The sequence below is a fragment of the Ovis canadensis genome, chromosome 5 (genome assembly GCF_042477335.2).
Source record: "Ovis canadensis isolate MfBH-ARS-UI-01 breed Bighorn chromosome 5, ARS-UI_OviCan_v2, whole genome shotgun sequence".
Classification (NCBI taxonomy): domain Eukaryota; kingdom Metazoa; phylum Chordata; class Mammalia; order Artiodactyla; family Bovidae; genus Ovis; species Ovis canadensis.
The window spans coordinates 106,654,499-106,675,043 of record NC_091249.1 but is presented as its reverse complement, the minus strand read 5'-3'; the positions used below and the strand labels follow the sequence as shown (position 1 = coordinate 106,675,043).

Here is a 20,545-nt window from a genome sequence, read left to right as displayed (position 1 = left end):
TTACTATAAATCAGTGTTAGGAAAAACTGCAAAATGAAACGTTACTACTCTGTAAATTCATACTGGACCGTTAAGATTTTAGATAATCTCAAATCCATTACTTTGTTGCCATTTATGATCTTAATAATTAAAACATTATAAAGCAGATTATTTTACTTAGAGAAGAGTGGTTACATGGAGTAGAAATACACTTTGTATAGGAAATGCTAAAATAAAATAGATCAAGGGATCAAATTATCAAATTTGCACGTTTATTACATTTAAAAACCAAAAGAATATATTATTGTGAGCTCTGAAATGTTTATTTTAGAAACACGTAAAACTAAAATGAGTATTTTATTCCAACAGCCTACAAAGAAGAAACAGGAAGCTACATGTTTATAGGTGCATATTTGCATAAATAGTCTCATCATGATTCTAAGACCCCAAACACCTAAAATAGAGAACATTACATTTTGATTTAAAAAAATATTTAAATTAAAATTTTTTACATGTACAATGTAAATAAATAACTTTTAAACCAAAAAATAATAAAGATTAATAAAAGCAATGTATTCCAAACAAAACTATTTTTTACTTTTGAGTTAAATTCTACACACTGGAAAAAGAAGCCTATACTACAACTTTGCATAAGTTTCTAATTAGCAAGGTTGCAAATTCTGTCAATAAATAAACGCAATTAACATGGGTTAATAAGCGACGAAGTCTCTAATAGATGACAAAGCAAGCTGAGCAGGTTTAGAAAGCTGACCCCTATTTTTTGGCATCATCATGAAATCTCTGTGACCGACCTACACATTACTTCCAGTGTCACCAATAAGGCCTCAGTGTGTACTCCAGGACACACTTTTACATTCTCAGGCAGTTCCTTCAGAGTATTTGGGAGCTTCTGCAATGTCTTTATATTTCTAGCATAAAGATCCAATAACCAGTCAGTATGAGCACTAGTGGTTTCCTTATAATTCTGACAAGCTATAAGCAGCTCACTTAGATGAGTTAATCCTTTGAAAGCTAAGAAGGACTCTGAAGACAAACCAAAAATTGAACAAAAATTTAGTAACATCCTACTAAGTAAAAATGAGCCAAATTCAAGCTGCTGGTGGTAAAAATGTTTTTCTGCTTGTGCATGAAAGTTCTCCACTGTATCTTCTATTTTTGTGATAGCAAATAGTTCTTCCTTGATTTGAGATGATACCACATAATCCAAGGGCAATTCCCCCTTAGAGTTCCTCTGCTGTAGAAGCACTGGGCCTGTGAAAAAGAAAATGCAAAATGTTAAGTGTAAAACATTTTGGCAGCTTAACAGCCGTATTTTCTCTTTTTTTCCCAAAGCCACCCAGGGCTCAGTTTACAGTCATATTTTGCAGTAATTCATATTGATGTAATTACCTAGCTATATATACTAACTGCCTAATAAAGGTGCTTTAAGGGGAAAAAAAACACCTAGCCAATTGCCAAACAAGGTTTGCCTAAAAGTATATGCCTTAGTTCAATAAATAATATATATGGTGTTTTTTATATATACACACACATATATAAAACTTTGATAAAACTTTATAAATTGTCATCTTGAAATAACAATATCAGTGTTCCTGGGGGAATTAACAAAATACATTTATCTTAAATTCTGTATGAGAGTCTTAAAGATATTTCCTAATACCACCAAGAGGAAAAAGTACTGCCGCCCCCTTCCATTGCTAATTGGTGATAGCAGCAATGCAGACTGCCAAACTTTGCCCAGAGACAGAACACATTTTCTATTACCCTTGCTTATGTTCAATTTTTAGTAAAGGTAATTGATTCACAAAAAGTAAATATTAAATGCTCTGGGACAAACTCAGATTTCATTTCACCTATGCTAGTTAAACCCATCTAACCATCTACTTAAGACTTCCCTGGTGGCTCAACTTACAAAGTACTGAAGACAGAATTTATCCCCTGGGTAGTAAAAGATGATATGGGAGGGGCAAAATAACAGTGACTCAGTATTTGGTCACACTGTAAAGAACAGGAGTACTTTGTACTTCTGCCAATCAAGTTCTGTAATTAAAGCATCTGCCTCCAATGCGGGAGACCGGGTTTGATCCCTGGGTAGGGAAGATCCTCTGGAGAAGGAAATGGCAACCCACTCCAGTATTCTTGCCTGGAGAATACCATGGACTGAGGAGCCTGGTGGGCTGTACTCCACGGGGTCGCAAAGAGTCGGACACGACTGAGTGACTTGACTTTACTTGCCATACAAATGTTACAAGGAATGTAAAGGTTTGAGTACTAGCAGACCTAATCAGAAGATTCTACCTTACAACACAGATCTCATCAGATCACAGCTGCTTAATCTCTTCATGATGAATCTGACTGGACCCCAAGATACCACAAGTAAACAAAGTTTTTAAAAACATAAATAAATTTTTAAAATTATTGCTCTCAAGAAAGACTAAGCAACTCACAACAAAGAGATTAATATAGTTTCTATAGTGATCATATCAAACCATTCAATAGGTCCAAACTCAGATTATAACTAAGGCAAAGACAAGTCTATATGATTGCCAAAGGGCCTTGATAAATCCAAGTACAAGTAGATTTCCCTCTCTTAGGATAAAGAACTCATTTGTGTACTATTCTTCACCAAAGGTCCTAAAACAATTCACAATGGTTAATATAATGCCTTCTTCTTCTGAAAAATTGGACTTAATGCAACAAAGGTTTTATATCACTTAGACCATGTGAAGCAAAACCAAATACTGGCTTGGTATGCCACATTCATGGTTAAGCAGAAAAATAAAACACTTCAAAGATAGAACAGTATGGTTCTGTAACCATATACTACTAAAAAAAAGTGTTAAGAACTGAAAAATATATTGATTATGAAATGGTATAAGTAAAAGAGACACACAAAGGCCTTTAGGGGGCAGGAGAAGACTATAAATAACCAAATACACCAAACTACCATGATATAGATAGAGCCTTCCTTAGACAAATGAGAGCTAGATATAGCTATATAGTAAAGAGATATCTAAATAAAATATACTATTTATTTTCATCCAGAATCAAACAGCTTTAGTTACTGGACAAATAGTACAATAGTATTTTTAATGTAAATAAAACAGGAAATTTATACAAATCTGCATTATAAGCTTATAATCACTTTTCCTTTGTTTTTCCTTTTAAAACAGTTTTTCCAAATCAGTTCTGAATATTTTGATATAAAATTTATATTATTCAGTTCAGATATAAGAAGAATATCACTGAACTGGGGGGCTCGGGAAGGGTTTGGAAAGCAGAGATCAGAAAAGAAATCAGCAGAAAAAGCAGTAGATGAATACTGAGCTCAAGTTACTTCCATCACAAACCCCTACACAACAGTTATCACCATTTGGCAATTCTCCTACTTAATTGACTATAAAATGAGAATGAAGAAAAGGTATTCTAGGATATCTTTTTTTGTAGTATGTAAAGAAATGACTCATTAAAGAAAAAGAAGAATCACGTTAGCAGTTATATACAGGAAGTGAAATAAGAATGAAATATCCAAGTACTCACAAATGAAGATTTACATATACTTATTAATAAGCTTTCAGAAATAGCTGGTTTATAGACAGTACATACTTTTAAGTAAAAGGATTAACAGTAAAAACCAACATACCCAATTCAAAATATATTCTCAAAACAAAGGTAAACAGGTTTAATTTTATGACACAAGAAATAAATCGTTTTATCAAAAGGCTTTTATCCTTACTAAATAAAAGGTGCTTATATGCTAGCAGATTTTTCATGTTTACTTTTCATTAAAATGTAATAAAGGGATCTTTCCTTATAGATCTTAAAATATAAAATGCTTTCTACCTCTGAGGGATTCATCAAAAAAACTGGATAATTTATCATAACCCGCTTAGCATAAATGCACTCACCCCCATGCTGGAGCAGCAGCTTGCCAATTTCTACATGTCCGTTTGACAGCGCATCATGCAAAGGAGTCACCCCGTCCACTTGAGTGAGCAGATCTACCTCTGGACAACGTTGCAAAATTTCCTGGACACACACTGTGTTGCCATAGTTACAGGCTTCATGCAAAGGCGTCCAGCCAGCATTGTCTAAATTAGAAATCAAGGCAAATTTTTAAACGGCAAAAGTACGACTTTCGGTAGTGAAGTACCGAAATTCTACTTCCCTTATCAGTGTGACTTCATAAAAGTGCCTTATATACAAACAGAATGCTTTGATATAAATGCCTAGGGGTATAATATTTCTATTTGTAAAAAATAAAAGACAAACTATTTTAAAATGTTGATGGTGGGGTATGTCACAATATAGATGCCAAAAATGACTGTGTACTCTTCTACATCAGTATGTGATGAATTTCCTGGTTTTGCTAACAACAATACTTTGAAGATGTTAGGTAAATATACTTAAGTGATTTTTAGTAATGATGAAATTAAACTATTTAATATCACAAATATAAAACACTGAATTAAACAACAAAGATTTAGAACTTACCTTTAACATTGATGTCTATTCCTGGTGTAGAGAGAAGAAGAATCAATCTCTCCACTTGGTTATTTATGCAAGCTCTATGGAGGGCTGTTTCTCCTGCCATAAAAAATTAATAGATTATTCCAGAGAAGACAAGATATCAACTAAAGAAAATAATCAAAGGGCATGAACTAGGAGATCTGGCCCCATGCCAGAAAATTATTTATTGAGTTTCCTTTTGACTGGTTTAAACATCTTTCACATTAGGGAAAAAAAAAAAAAGATGGGGGAGGGAACCCCATCCTCTTTATAGAGCCTCTCTGTCAGCAATTCAGCAATGAAATTCTGCAAAAGGTTTAACACAGGCATTGTCTCCTCGTAGTTCAAGGTTTAAAGCTTCAATCCTGCTATAAAACCCCCAAATGATCAGAGAACACCAAAAATACTGGGTTTTACAGCAATAAAAGTTTAGAGTGCAATTGCCCTCTCTTAAATTTATTCATGAACCTACGTTAAATGTATGGCTCTTTTTTATATAGCATTGATAGCTTAATTCAAATGAATGTTTCTGGCTAAGCACGAGTGCCTCTACACACTCAAGTGTAATTCAGAACTTCAAATCCATTAACAGATGGTTTGCTGCTTCTCAATAGGCTGTCTGGCTTGGCTACAGCAGCACAGAGAAGGAGAAATGGGGGAATCTTAATATAAACACACACACACACACATGCGTGCACGCACACACATGCAAAAAAAAAATCCTTGGTACCATTTAAAGCTGAACAAGAATGAAAAACAGAATGATAAAGTCTTTCTCAGGGTGGTGGTGGTGGTGTGCAATTAGTGTCTGCGGCTTAAAACTGTCTATATTCCTCTCTGTTGTAAACAAGATTAATAAGATACAAGTAATGATTTGATGTAAGGGGGATTAAAAAAATATTAACTGATTGCTTTGAAAATGAAATACATACTGAATTAAACTCTTTCTTGCTATAAGATACTAAGCAGCACATTTTCCCAGCGTTCAGTTTTTACAGATTATTTCTACAACTTCTACTAAAACATTTCTTTTAAAGGCAGGGAAAAGCTTTTGAAGTTTTCCCCTACTATTTCTCAGTTCTCTTCCTCCCTCCCAGTTCCTTCTGCTGTTCAGCCTAAAGTCATTCATATTCATTTTATTTTCTGACACAATCAACAAAGAAAAAGGACACCTTTGTGAAGTTAATATCTAAGTTCACATTTAATACATTTTTCATATTTTGAGGCAAATGGGCAGTTGTTTTACATTTGTGATATGCTATTATGAACTTATGCCATGTAGAAATATTATGAAAGCTTGATACCATAATGATAACATTTGTATTAAAAACATAATATAGGTCATAAACAAGAGACTTAGCAATTTACTTTGGCTGGATATAGACTCTTGGAAGGTATCATAATTTTGAGTTAAAAGGGTACCTAAGTTAAAGAAGTGCTGGAGTGAATTATTACAACGCTATTCTTGTTACTCCATCCCTTTAGGTACTGAGGTTCCAGTATAGTTAGAACCAAAAGCCAAGCACATTTCATAGTCTGGGCTCAATGCCTGGAAGAAAAGAGTCCATATGCTTAACACAGCTATGTAACATAGCCTACTTCTCATTCTTTGTTCACAAAACGTCTAGAACTGAAAGAGATGAAGACTGAATTATACTTTCAAATCACAAGACACTGATCTTAAGCAGCACAGGTTGAGGTGGAATAGAAAAGTAAGGCAGGCAAGTCTGGAATGAGCTCAACATGAGCTACACAGTGTTTAATATTTGAAAAGGCAGGTGGAGAAAAGGGAGGAATACTCTATTACACCAGGTATTAAACATTTTTTTGTATAAATGGCAGTTCAAAAAATAATATGTTCTCCAAGAAGGTATTTTCTTGGACCTTGTCCAATATTTAAGGTGAAGTATTCATCAAGGCCAGTGTATAAAACTTGCAAATGCTGACTACAACCACACAAAGTTCCTAGCATAAATTAATTTAAATATTTGGAATACCTTTTAAATTAGTCTTGTGAAAATTTATCTTTGTAACTAAAGAGGGGCAATTCTCCTTGGAACATGACAATTCTCCTTCTGACTTCTTTTTCAATCTTTTTAATGATGAGGAACATTTAGCAAGATTCAGTTCTCTGAAAAGAAAGAAAGACATAAGGAAAGCTTGTTTCTCACCAAAGCATGGCAGCACAAATTATATGGTGAGTTAAAAAAAAAAATCTAGCATTCTTTTAGTTTAAACCCCATTATTCATTCAAATATTTACTGCTTTCTATTTTTATATTTATTTCAACTGTATAGGAACAGATTTTAATGCATTAATTTTCATTGTATTAACTTTGCACCACCAAAAAGTTTATGAATACTGAATGTCAGATTAAGAAGTTGAGACCAAGTAAACCATATTTGGCAGAGAGACTAAAGCAAAATGCTAATAAGATCAAAATTCAGGCCCCTACTTCCCATTCTTATTTTCATATTCTAATCCTATCCTCTTCTTTCCAAAGATTTCAGGTTTTCTGAATTTTGCATGGCATACTTTGAGAGGAGGTTTCTCATTTGGGAAGGCTATTAAAACAATTCAGAGTATCTCACATGACCATGCATTCTGAAGTCCTGTCTTTACTATACATAAGTAGTAATTTAAATTACAGGGAAGAAAATTGTGTGGAACAATATTTTGATGAAGAGTTTTACTTCTTTTAGAAAAGAATTTATTTTTTTAATAGAAAGAAAGCATGAACATTTGAATTAAAGAAAGCGAAAATGTTGATCATGTGCACTCACAGGTCTAAAACTGAGTTTTCTGCTTCTCAGTATAATTCAGACAACATCTCAGACGACCATACGGTTCAAGAAATGCCTAAGAAGAGCTGTACTTGAAAACAAAGCCGGGCTGGTATACAGCATCACTTACGGTATCTCTGGCAGCCCTTCACCTTGCTTCTGTTTAGCACCATTCAGCATTATTAAGGCCCTCTGAGATTCAAAGCAAGGCCGTGGTCCAATTTGCTTTGGTTTCTGCATCTTTCTAGTCCCACGCACACCAGTTTTCCCCAAAGCTGGCAAGTAGGAATATACCTGTTGCAAAATAATACTACATTGCTTTCTCAACTACAAAAACCTGGAAACAGTTAACAGAAATTACCTGATTCATTTCACCATTGAATGTAGTTGTATTTTCATTTCATCAATATGGTTGCCTCCCTATGTCATTTGAACATGCTAAAATATTAAGAAAGCTGCTAGTTCCATGTTATTATGTCAGTATGACATACACAAGAAAAAAATTACTTCCTTAAAAATAATTTTTTTCAAACTCAAATTTGATGTTCATTTAGGAAAGCTCTTTAGATGAGTCTCATGCCCAACTTTTTACAATTAATTTGCCTATTTTTAGTATTTATGGTTTACATACAACTGGCATTTTGTCATTTCCATCTTGGTAATGCCTTCCTTTAACAGAAAAGAAATCTGGAATAAACGGAATAAGGAGTGCAAAAGTCATTAAAGACAAGGATTGTTGCAAACAGTATTTTCCCAACCTGACCAATTATTAACAAGTATATTTCTCATTTGTTGAAGAAACTGCTGGAAATAATAAATATCAATAATAGCTAAAGATAGCTGAGATAAAACTCTTTATATGTGTGTAACTTTGGAGTCATTTGTAAATTTTACTTTTTAAATACCATTAAATACTATGTAGAATTTTTTTTGGATCACAGTCTTTCCAAAATAACAATATTAGGTACTGTGGCAAGTGATACAAAGATTCTTACATAAATTTTCTGTTATCAATTCTTAATTATTCTCAAGTAATTAAAATTTTATTAGATTTTGAGGTAGAAAATTACCTGCTTTTATATATATATTTGAAAGATGATTAATATGGTCTGTACAATTATCAGAATAACTAAGAATATTTAAAAACGAATGTATAAATTTACTTCTTAAAAAAGAACTAAAATAGAGTGGTGCTTACCATTTTCTGAAGAGAAAGTGGCTCAGAAGAAATACTAATGGAATTCTGTAAACACAACTTTTTAAAGACTGCCTCTGCAACAAACATTTGAAGCCAGGAGGAGGAAAAGGAAGAAATAAAAATCTCTAAGTCCTGTGAAGAAAAGTCTATAGAAAACAAAAGAAGTAAATATAGTTATTGCTACACACTATATAATTTCTTTCTATAGACTATTTCCTCCATGGACTTTATTCATTCAAATGATGATTTCTACACCAGTAAGATTCACCCACAAAATTTTAAACCATGAAAAATAGATAATATTCCTATTCCTTGGTCTTCAAGAGAAATTTTTTTTTTAATGGCATATGTTCTCACATTTGAAACAACCATTACTTTTTATTATTTTAAATAAAAGGCTAGAAATTTTATGTATATACACATGAATGGAGAGATGATATATGAATAGACAGTTAGACATGGGTTTTTACCAGTATACTTTCCAATTAATGTTAAAGATCTCTTCCCACAACTAGGCTGTGTATAGAAAACCAGAACTTGGTTTTTAAGTAGGCACATTTAATTTGCATTGATTAGTCTTGAGCTGATAGGATGACATTTTTTCCTCCAACCACATCCACAAATCCTATCATTGCAGAGAAGGATGAAAGATAAAGAAGAGAAGCAATGTAAGACACCCTTTCATGGATCACAGCTTGGTCCTGGAGAAGGGGCTTAACTAAATGAGGCCATGGGCCATGCCATGCAGGGTCACCCAAGATGGATAGGTCACAGCGAAGAGTGAGAAACATGGTCCAATGGAGGAGGAAATAGCAACCCACTCCAGTACTCTTGCTATGAGAACCCCATGAACAGTATGAAAAGTCAAAAAGACATGACACCAGAAGATGAGCCCCGCAGGTGGGAAGGGGTCCAATATACTACTAAAGAAGAGCAGAGGGCAATTACTAATAGCTCCAAAAAGAACGAAGTGACTGGGCCAAAGCAGAAACAATGGTCAGTTATAGATGTGTCTGGTGGTGGAAGTAAAATCCGATGCAATAAAAAACAATATTGGATAGGAACCTGGAATATTACGTCCATGAATCAATGTAAATTGGACATGGCCAAGCAGGAGATAGCAAGATTGAACATCGACATCTTAGGCATCCATGAACTAAAATGGATGGGAACAGGCAAATTTAATTCAGATGACCATTATATCTACGACTATGGGCAAGAATCCATTAGAAAAAAATGGAGTAGCCCTCATAGTCAACAAAAGAATCTGAAAAGCAGTACATGGGTGAAACCTCAAAAACGATAGAACAAAGTACTAATCCCATTTCTGGGACAAACCATCCAACATCACAGTAATTAACCCAAGTCTATGCCCCAACCACTGATGCTGAAGAAGCGGAAGCTGTAGGTTCTATGAAGACCTACAACATTTTCTAGAACTTACGTCAAAAAGAGATGTCCTTTTCATCACAGGCAACTAGAATGCAAAAGTAGGAAATCAAGAGATAACTAGAGTGATAGGCAGACTTTGGCCTTGGAATACAAAATGAAGCAGGGAAAAGGGTAAGAGTTTTGTCAAGAGAACACAGGGTCATAGTAAACACCCTTTTCCAACAACCCAAGAGAAAACTCTATCCGTGGACATCAACAGATAGTCAATATGGAAATCAGACTGATTAGGTCCTTTGCAGCTGAAGATGGGGAAACTCTATACAGTAGCAAAAACAAGATCTAGGGCTGACTGTGGACATGGAAGAAGATAGTGGAGGAGTAAGATGGGAGATCGCCAGCTTCCCTACAAATACATCAAAAACTCACGAAGATATGGAACAACTCCTACAAAGCAACCTCTAGACGATAGCAGAAGACCCTAGGGCTCCAGGGGGACAGGCTAAGCTCACAGAAATGAGAATGCAAGCACAAGTCACCCCTAACAAGAAATCAACACAAACCACTCACCAACCTTTCCCTCCAAGGGCAAAAACAAAAAGGAAGAAGGAATACAACCCTAAGGCATGGGGAAAGGAGACCTCAAGTGGGGCAAGTTAGGGAAAAAAAAAACAACAACAAAACATTAAAAGACCTAGAGTTGACTGTGACTCAGATCATGAGTTCCTTATCACAAAATTCAGGCTTAAATGGAAGAAAGTGGGGAAAACCACTAGCCTTTCAGTTATGTCCTAAATCAGATCCCTTAAGATATTACAGTGGAGGTGACAAGTAGATTCAAGGGATTAGATATGGTAGACAGAGTGCCTGAAGTATGGAGGTTTGCAACACTGTACAGGAGTCAGTAACCAAAACCATCCCAGAGAAAAAGAAATGCAAAAAGACAAAGTGCTTGTCTGAAGAGGCGTTACAAAATAGCTGAGGAAACAACGGAAGGGAAAAACAATTCAAGATGACAGGAAGGAGAGATAAGGCGGCAACAGAGGAGAACAATAGAATGGGAAAGACTATAGATCTCTTCAAGAAAACTGGAGATATCAAGGGAACATTTCATGCAAGGATGGGCAGGTATAAAGGGCAGAAATGGAAAGGACCTAACAGAAGCAAAAAAATTAAGAAGAGGTAGCAAGAATACACAGAAGAACTATACAAAAAAGGTCTTAATGACCCAGACAGCCACGATGGTGTGGTCACTCACCCAGAGCTGGACATCCTGGAGTGTGAAGTCAAGTGGGTCTTAGGAAGCATTACTATGAACAAAGCTAGTGGAGGTGACAGAATTCTAGCTGAGCTATTTTAAATTCTAAAAGATGATGCTGTGAAAGTGCCATACTCAATGTGTCAGCAAATTTGGAAAACTCAGCAGTGGCCACAGGACTGGAAAAGGTCAATTTTCATTCCAATCCCAAAGAAGGGCAATGCCAAAGAATGTTCAAACCATGGCACAATCGCACTCACTTCACATGCTAGCAAGGTAATGCTCTAAAACCTTCAAGCTAGGCTTCAAAATACGTGAACTGAGAACTTCCAGATGTACAAACTGGATTTAGAAAAGGCAGAGGAACCAGAGATCAAATTGACAACATTGACTGAATCATGGAGAAAGCAATGGACTTCCAGAAAAAAATGTCTGCTTCACTGACTATGCGGAAGGCCTCTGACTGTGTGGATCATAGCAAACTGTGGAAAATTCTTAAAAAGATGGCAATACGAGACCACCTTACCTGTCTCCTGAGAAGCCTGTATACAGGTCAAGAAGCAACAGTTTGAACTGGACATGGAACAACTGACTGGTTCAAGACCGAGAAGGAGTATGACAAGGCTGCATATTGCTGCTCTGCTTATTTAACTTGAATGCACAGTACATCAAGGGAAATGTCAGGCTGTGTAATCAAACGCTGGAATCAAGATTGCTGGGAGAAATATCAATAACCTCAGATATGCAGATGACACCACCTTTATGGCAGAAAGTGAAGAAGAACTAAAGAGCCTCTTGATGAAAGTGAAAAAGGAGAGTAAAAAGTTGGCTTAAAACTCAACATTCAGAAAACTAAGATCTCGGCATCCAGTCTCATCACTTCATGGCAAATAGATGGTACAACAATGGAAACAGTGACAGACTTTATTTTCTTGGGTTCCAAAATCATTGTGGATGCTGACTGTATCATGAAATTAAAACATGTTTGCTCCTTGAAAGGAAAGCTGTGACAAACCTAGATGGTGTATTAAAAAGCAAAGACATCACTTTGCCAAAAAAGGCCCATATAGTCAAAGCGATGGTTTCTCCAGTAATCATGTAGAGATGTGAGTGTTGGACCATAAATGAGGCAGAGTACCGAAGAACTGATGCTTTTGAGTTGTGGTGCTAGAAAAGGCTCTTGAGAGTCTCCTGGATACCAAGGAGATCAAACCAGTCAATTCTAAAGATCAACCCTGAACACTGACTAGAAAGACTAATCCTGAAGCTCCAATACTTTGGCCACCTGGTGGGCAGAGTTGACTTATTGGAAAAGACCCTGATGCTGGGAAAGACTGAAGGCAAAAGAAGGGGGAGGCAGAGGATGAGATGGCTACATAGCACCACTGACTCAATGGACATGAATTTGAGCAAACACCGGGAGATAGCAGAGGACAGGGAAGCCTGGCGTGCTGCAGTCTATGGAGTGGCAAACAGTTAGACATGACTTAGCAACTGAACAAGGAAATGATTCTCCATCAAAATATTGACCAAAAGGACATTATTAGAATACCCAGATTCACTTGTAGGGATTAAGTGTATTATTCTACAAGCTCTATAATAAACAATTTAGTTTCACATATTAGTGGTAGAAAAGCTACTGCTCTTAAGGATCAGTCATTTACTTTTCTCTCCTGACAAAGGCTTAAAATCAACATGTAGTAACAAAAATTTAGGAGATATTAATTTGAACCATTTTTAGATATATATGTTTTTAAAACTGCCTATCTATGGCTTAATTGGAAGCCTAAGAAACCAATTGGGTGTGCTTTGAGAAGGGGAAGGAAAGGCTTAAACACACACTTCAAACAGGAATACAATTTAATCTCTTGTAGTTTTAAATATTAGTGATCAAACATAACTGAGAGCAAAGTAATCAGTCTGTTCACAGGATTACAATGGTAACATTAAAGTTTAATTTCAGCTGAAGTCAGTTACCGGCTCAGATATGTTAGGTTTAAATTTGTCTTGTGAAAACTGGTAGTAACAGTGGGTAACAATGCTTGCTTTAAAGTTAAGGGACATTTGATTATGAGTATGGAAAGCATTAAAGTTGATTCATAACACGCAGCAGAATTCTGTTAATACGAGGCTCATTATTTCATGCATTTGGTTAAACTGTAAGATAAGTTGTATCTCCCTAGAGGTAACCAATACACACTGGAAACAATGCATATAAATATACTGATAATCTGTAAAGGCACTGCTAATCCTCCAACTCAAACAAGTTTCATTATGGAATGAAAACAGAGAATCCTTTTAGCTGAATGTTTAGTTCCCATGCTAGCAAATAATGCCAGAATTCTGTTTCTAAAATGGAAAGAAGAAAAAAAACCAACCCCCCCCCCCCACACACACACTATCTAGTAGGAATGGTGGGAAAGAAATGATAAGAAAGGATTCTGAAGGAAGATTGAATTTGAGCTAAGAAATGTTAAAAAGTCATGGAACAAAGGACAGCTACTTCACAAAAGGAACAGTAATCACCCCTCAGCTCAATGAAAAAGAAAGAAAAAAAGAAGATAAAATACTTTAGATAAAAATCTTCTAACTTCAGTAGCATAAAGAGAGACCTCTCTTTGCAGAGGGCATCATTGAATAAATCCTGAACCCAGTTACAACCTGGATTCCTATTCTAGAATCTCTGTTCGAAGTATTAAAGTGATTGACAGCATATTCAAGAACTTTTTCTTTTATATAAAACTAAGATGCAATGAAACACATGTGCAACAAAAGAGAATACTTACTTAGCAGTCTAAAATATTTTTACGTATATCAAAATCACCTTTTATATTTGAAAGCTATAACAGTTCACTTGGTTTAAAATATGTTCATTTTAGAAATTTAGGAAAGAAGAGAGAAAGGGAGAGAGGAAGGAAACGGATCATAAGGCACTACTCTGGCTTTGAAGAGTAAGAACATACCTAGTGTGGATAACATTATAATAGCTTTGTATGGGGGCAGATGGTTACTAGATTTATAGTAGTGGTGATCATTTCTTAACATATACAAACGTCCAACAATGTAGTGTACCTGAAACGAAGGTAATGCTGTATGTCAACTATATGAAAAAAAAAAAAGAATAATAAAAAAGAATGTAAAAAAGTCTTACAGAAGCCTGCCTTAACTCTGGAGACCCAAAAGAGCTAGGAACAACCTTCATGGGCTTCTCTGGTGGCTCAGACAGTAAAGAATTCATCTGCAATGCACGAGTCCAGGGTTCAATCCCTGGGTTGGGAAGATCCCCTTTAAAGGGAATGGCTACCCACTCCAGTATTCTTGCCTGGAGAATTCCATGAACAGAGAAGGGTGGGCTACAGTCCCTGGTGTCGTAAAGAGTCACACATAATTGACCTACTAATACACATACATACAAAACATAAAGTAAGCACGTGAAAATGAGTTCTGTCATCATATTGCTTAAATAATATTCCTATTACTTTAGGGGGAACTTTAAAATCAGATAATACAGGGAGGAGGAAGAGTGAGAAAATTATACATACATATTACTTTTATTTGTTTCATCCATGCTAATTCGTTAGATCATCAGACTCAATGGAAAAGCAGCAGTGGCAGCTTTTTGTTATAATAAGAAAAATTATACAGTATCATGTACATGGGGGAAATGTTTTAACCAGTAATATAAGCTCAAGTTAATACAACTGGCTTTCTATACCATAGGAAGTATTCTGACCTAATGATTTTCATTTGTAATAATGTTAAATATTCATGCAGGATGAGATCAGGAAATTGTTCATATGGCACAGATAACATCACAGAGAGATAATGCTTCCCAGTTGAATGATTAGAAGTAGTAAATGTATTAAAAATAGTTTTTACCACATGAGATTCTAAAACACCAAACAACAAAAAAAAGGTAAATCTAAAATAAATTGATTTTAAATCTGTTTAAATATTTACTTTTATGAGGTAGTTTAAATTTTTAGTTGTAGAATTAAGAAAAAATGATTCACATTATCTACAAATATATAATACTTTATTTCCAGGTACTATTTTCCATTCTGTAATATCAAGTTTTATAAAATCATGACGTGTTTGAGTAAGACTCACGCAACACAGACATACTCACCATCACATGAAAGGGAGACATAGCTTCCGAAGTCATCAGACATGTGTCGCACCACGTTTCTGCCCATGCTAAGACCAAGGACAATCCAATAATCTGCTGCTGCTCCAAGAATTCCAGTCAATAAGTAAGCTAGTTCATGTCGGAAGACCTAACATGAAGATAGGAAAATATTACTAAAACATACTGAAAGGTATCATTTCTATTATTTTGAATACTTGCTGAGGCAAAATATTGCTATTTAAAAAAATGGGGGCATGTTAATGCTAAAAAGTTATTCTCAAGAACTCTAGCAAATTAACTCCCTCTTTTCATTCTTTCCATCTCCTTTTTTCCTTCCTTCCTCCCCGATCTATATTTACATCTAAATCTATATCTATACAACAAAATAGTTAATAATATTTACAGCTCTCATATATGGATAGCTTGAAACAAACTTTTAAAATAACTTCATCCAATTGTAACCACTGCTTTAGACAGGCAATAATTCTATTAAAACAATGAAGAAGTATTAGGCTTCTGTGGATTTCTGTTTACAAGAACATATGACTATAAAAAAGAGAAAAATTTAGTCACCTCTACTGTTTATATATAAAATCAACCTTTACATTTCCCTAAATGGCCTTTCAAAGGAAAAGACTTCAAAACCATAATGAATACAAGCTACAGCAAGAGTGTATTTTGTTGTTAAAAAAAAAAAACAAAAAAAACAAAAAAACAAGGCTGATCAAATATAAGTTATTCAGTTCAGTTCAGTTCAGTCGCTCAGTCGTGTCTGACTCTTTGAGACCCCACGAATCACAGCACGCCAGGCCTCCCTGTCCATCACCAACTCCCGGAGTTCACTCAAACTCACATCCATCAAGTCAGTGATGCCATCCAGCCATATCATCCTCTGTAGTCCCCTTCCCCTCCTGCCCTCAATTCCTCCCAGCATCAGTCTTTTCCAATGAGTCAACACTTCACATGAGGTGGACAAGGTACTGGAGTTTCAGCTTTAGCATCATTCCTTCCAAAGAACACCCAGGACTGATCTCCTTTAGAATGGAATGGTTGGATTTTCTTGCAGTCCAAGGGACTCTCAAGAGTCCTCTCCAATACCACAGTTCAAAAGCATCAATTCTTCAGTGCTCAGCTTTCTTCACAGTCCAACTCTCACATTCATACATGACTACTGGAAAAACCATTGCCTTGACTAGATAGACCTTTGTTGGCAAAGTAACATCTTTGCTTCTCAATATGCCATCTAGGTTGGTCATAACTTTCCTTCTTCCAAGAAGCAAGTGTCTTTTAATTTCATGGCTGCAGTCACCATCTGCAGTGATTTTGGAGCCTCCCAAAACAAAGTCTGACACTGTTTCCACTGTTTCCCCATCTATTTCCCATGAAGTGATGGGACCGGATGCCATGATCTTCATTTTTTGAATGTTGAGCTTTAAGCCAACTCATTCACTCTCCTCTTTCACTTTCATCAACAGGCTTTTTAGCTCCTCTTCTCTTTTCTGCCATAAGGGTGGTGTAATCTGCATATCTGAGGTTATTGTTATTTCTCCCGGCAATCTTGATTCCAGCTTGTGCTTCTTTCAGCCCAGCATTTCTCATGATGTACTCTGCATAGAAGTTAAATAAGCAGGGTGACAATATACAGCCTTGCTGGACTCCTTTCCCTATTTGGAACCAGTCTGTTGTTCCATGTTCAGTTCTAACTGTTGCTTCCTGACCTGCATATAGGTTTCTCAAGAGGTAGGTCAGGTGGTCTGGTATTCCCATCTCTTTCAGAATTTTCCACAGTTTATTGTGATCCACATAGTCAAAGGCTTTGGCATAGTCAATAAAGTAGAAATAGATGTTTTTCCGGAACTCTCTTGCTTTTTCCATGATCCAGCAGATGTTGGCAATTTGATCTCAGTCTCCTCTGCCTTTTATAAAACCAGCTTGAACATCTGAAAGTTCACGGTTCACGTATTGCTGAAGCCTGGCTTGGAGAATCTTGAGCATTACTTTACTAGCGTGTGAGATGAGTGCAATTATGTGGTTGTTTGAGCATTCTTTGGCATTGCCTTTCTTTGGGATTGGAATGAAAACTGACCTTTTCCAGTCCTGTGGCCACTGCTGAGTTTTCCAAATTTGCTGGCATATTGAGTGCAGCACTTTCACAGCATCATCTTCCAGGATTTGAAATAGCTCAACTGGAATTCCATCACCTCCACTAGCTTATATCAAATACCATATCTAACTTACAGATATCAAGTTTAAACATTGCTTTATATTACCATTTCTATATTTACATTATTGAACTACTATAAGAAATATAACAAGGCATACAAAATTTACTTATAATAATGTTTTATACTAGTGTTTAAAAACATCTTTCTAATCCATAAACTATGAAGATGAAGAGGTGTGAAAATGATATTTTTAAACACCTCTGATTTAAACAGACACACTTTTTCACAATGACATTAAACTAGTTAAAATTCCTGTAGTTTTGGTATTTGCTGTCTAGGCATGCTGAATGTGTGAAAAAAATCACTAAATTAACAGTTGGGTAGAAAGCATGTGAAAAGGTTTTAATAAATGTTATGATACCCAAATAGACTATAACTGCTATGTTCTGCCACCATATTATACCTGATATGAGATTAGTGACAGAAATATCCAGCACTTAGGACTTTGAACCCTCAGTGACTATAGGATTTATTTCTCCTCAAAGACAAGGTTCTTACGAGTATATACCACATCATTCCTATCATAAGAAGTTATTAAATGATTTCAGAATTGAAGTGCTATTTTGGGGTTGCTGTACAAACAAGAACAAATGGTCAAGCAGCACATACATCAGACCCACTAAAAAAAAAGTGTTTATTGAGGGAAAATCCACAGATAGGATCCTTAGCAGGTACATAGGTCCCCTTCTGCCCTACCATGATGCTGTTGGGCAGCACATGGTATTCAGGCAGGGCTGGACATCAGAAGGTGAGGGACAAACTCTGAAGATTGAGACCAAAGGAATTCTAAGCTGCATGATTAGGGAAGCACTGCCCTTCTTCTGACATGATCAGGGGCCAAGATACAGAACTGTGACCATACCCTGATTCTGCAAGGTCAGGATTCACGAGTGGGCAAGAGCAGGGCTCCTTCTTCTGCTTCATTAGACAGCTGGGTTTAAACCCTGCAGCTGTGGTTGTGTGACATGGGGAGTGAGCAGTAGGACTGGCCGTTACCACCAGGCCGCGGACGTGCCCACACCTCCCTCAGACTCTAACTGTGATAAGCCTTGAAGCTGACTCTAAATGTCTTTTGTTAGTACTGGGTCTTAGACAGTCTTCAGTGAATTTTGCAGGAAGCCAACTCTGTTCTGTGCAAAGCCCAAATGTAGATGATCACTGAGCAATGTTACTTCTCATGGTTCAATTTATGAAGAGAACATAAAATGGGACAATGAAAATCTCTATTTAAACTAGCAAACTGATCACGCCTAGATTCATACCACAGAATATTCCTTCCAACATATGCGTATATCTGACTTTTAGCAACGAGACTACTCAGGAAGAAAGCATGAGACTGTTCCATTTGATTTTTCAAAGTATTCCCCTATTTCAGTCAGGGTTACTTCAGCTCCCTGGTCCTCAGACTCCAGATGTGAAAGACGAGGTCAGCCCAAAGAATTAAGCTTCATATAAACCAAAATCCTAACACTGAAAGATGAAGCCCCTGGTCGGCAGGTGTCCAATATGCTACTGGAGAAAAGCAGAGAAACAGCTCCAGAAGGAATGAAGACTCTGAGCCAAAGAGGAAACAATGCTTGGTTGTGGATATGTCTGGTGGTCTAAGTAAAATCTGATGCTGTAAAGAGCAATATCGCATAGGAACCTGGAATGTTAGATCGATGAATCAAGGTTAATTGGAAGTGGTCAAACAGGAGATGGCAAGAGTGAACATCGACATTTTAGCAATTGAACTAAAATGGACTGAAATGGGTGCATTTAACTAAGATTACCATTTTATCTACTACCATGGGCAAGAAGCCCTTTGAAGAAATGAGGTAGCCTTCAGAGTCAACAGGAGTCTGAAATGCAGTACTTGGGTGCAATCTCAAACCGACAGAATGATCTCTGTTGGTTTTCAAGGTAATCCATTCAACATCATAGTAATCCAAGTCTATGCCCCAACTACTAATGCCAAAGAAGCTGAACAGTTCTATGATGACCTACAAGACCTTCTAGAACTAACACCAAAAAACGATGTCCGTTCCATCATAGGTGACTGGAATGCAAAAGCAGGAAATCAAGAGATACCTGGAGTAAACGGCAAGTTTGGCCTTGGAGTACAAAATGAAGCAGGGCAAAGGCTAACAGAGTTTTGCTAAGAGAATGCACTGGTCATAGTAAACACCCTCTTCCAACAACACAAGGGATGACTCTACACATGGACACCACCAGATGGTCAATACCAAAACCAGACTGATTATATTCTCTGCAGGTGAAGATGGGAGAAGCTCTAAGCAGTCAGCAAAAACAAGAATGGGAGCTGACTGTGGCTCAGATCATAACTCCTTATTGCCAAATTCAGACTGAAATTGAATAAATTAGGGAAAACCACCAGACCATTATGGTATGAACTAAATCAAACCCCTTATGATTATACAGTGGAAGTGACAAACAGATTTAAGGGACTAGATCTGATAGACAGAGTGCTTGAAGAACTGTGGACAGAGGTTCGTGACACTGTACAGGAGGCAGTGATGAAGACCATCCCCAAGAAAAAGAAATGCAAAAAAGCAAAATGGTTGTCTGAGGAGGCCTTACAAATAGCTAAGAAAAGAAGAGAAGGAAAAGGCAAAGGAGAAAAGGAAAGATATACCCATTTGAATGCAGATTTCCAAAGAACAGCAAGGAGAGATAAGAAAGCCTTCCACAGTGATCAGTGCAAAGTAATAGAGGAAAACAATAGAATGGGAAAGACTAGAGATCTCTTCAAGAAAATTAGAGATACCAAGGGAACATTTCATGCAACTTAAGAAAGGACAGAAGTGATATGGACCTAAGAGAAGCCAAAGATGTTAAGAAGAGGTGGTAAGAATACATAGAAGAACTATATAAAAAGGATTTTAATGACCTGGACAACCACAATGGTGTGGTCACTTACCTACAGTCAGACATCCTGGAATGTGCAGTGAAGTGGGCCTTAGGAAGCATTACTAAGAACAAAGCTAGTGGAGGTGATGGCATTCCAGTTGAGCTATTTCAAATCCTGAAAGATGATGCTGTTAAAGTGTTGCA

At 36.4% G+C, this 20,545-nt stretch overlaps 1 protein-coding gene across 1 annotated transcript in view; it reads right to left on the bottom strand.

Moving 5' to 3' along the window:
* Positions 1-229: 229 nt before the first annotated feature.
* SLF1 (SMC5-SMC6 complex localization factor 1) overlaps positions 230-20,545 on the bottom strand; it is a 73,587-nt gene continuing 53,271 nt past the window's right edge. The window contains exons 15-21 of the mRNA XM_069590147.1: positions 15,267-15,414; positions 8,491-8,636; positions 7,423-7,586; positions 6,507-6,640; positions 4,495-4,587; positions 3,909-4,091; positions 230-1,251 (exon numbers count right to left, since the gene is read on the bottom strand). Of these exons, the coding sequence (XP_069446248.1) occupies positions 770-1,251; positions 3,909-4,091; positions 4,495-4,587; positions 6,507-6,640; positions 7,423-7,586; positions 8,491-8,636; positions 15,267-15,414 (1,350 nt within the window). The 3' untranslated portion in view covers positions 230-769. The remainder of the gene's footprint in view (positions 1,252-3,908; positions 4,092-4,494; positions 4,588-6,506; positions 6,641-7,422; positions 7,587-8,490; positions 8,637-15,266; positions 15,415-20,545) is intronic.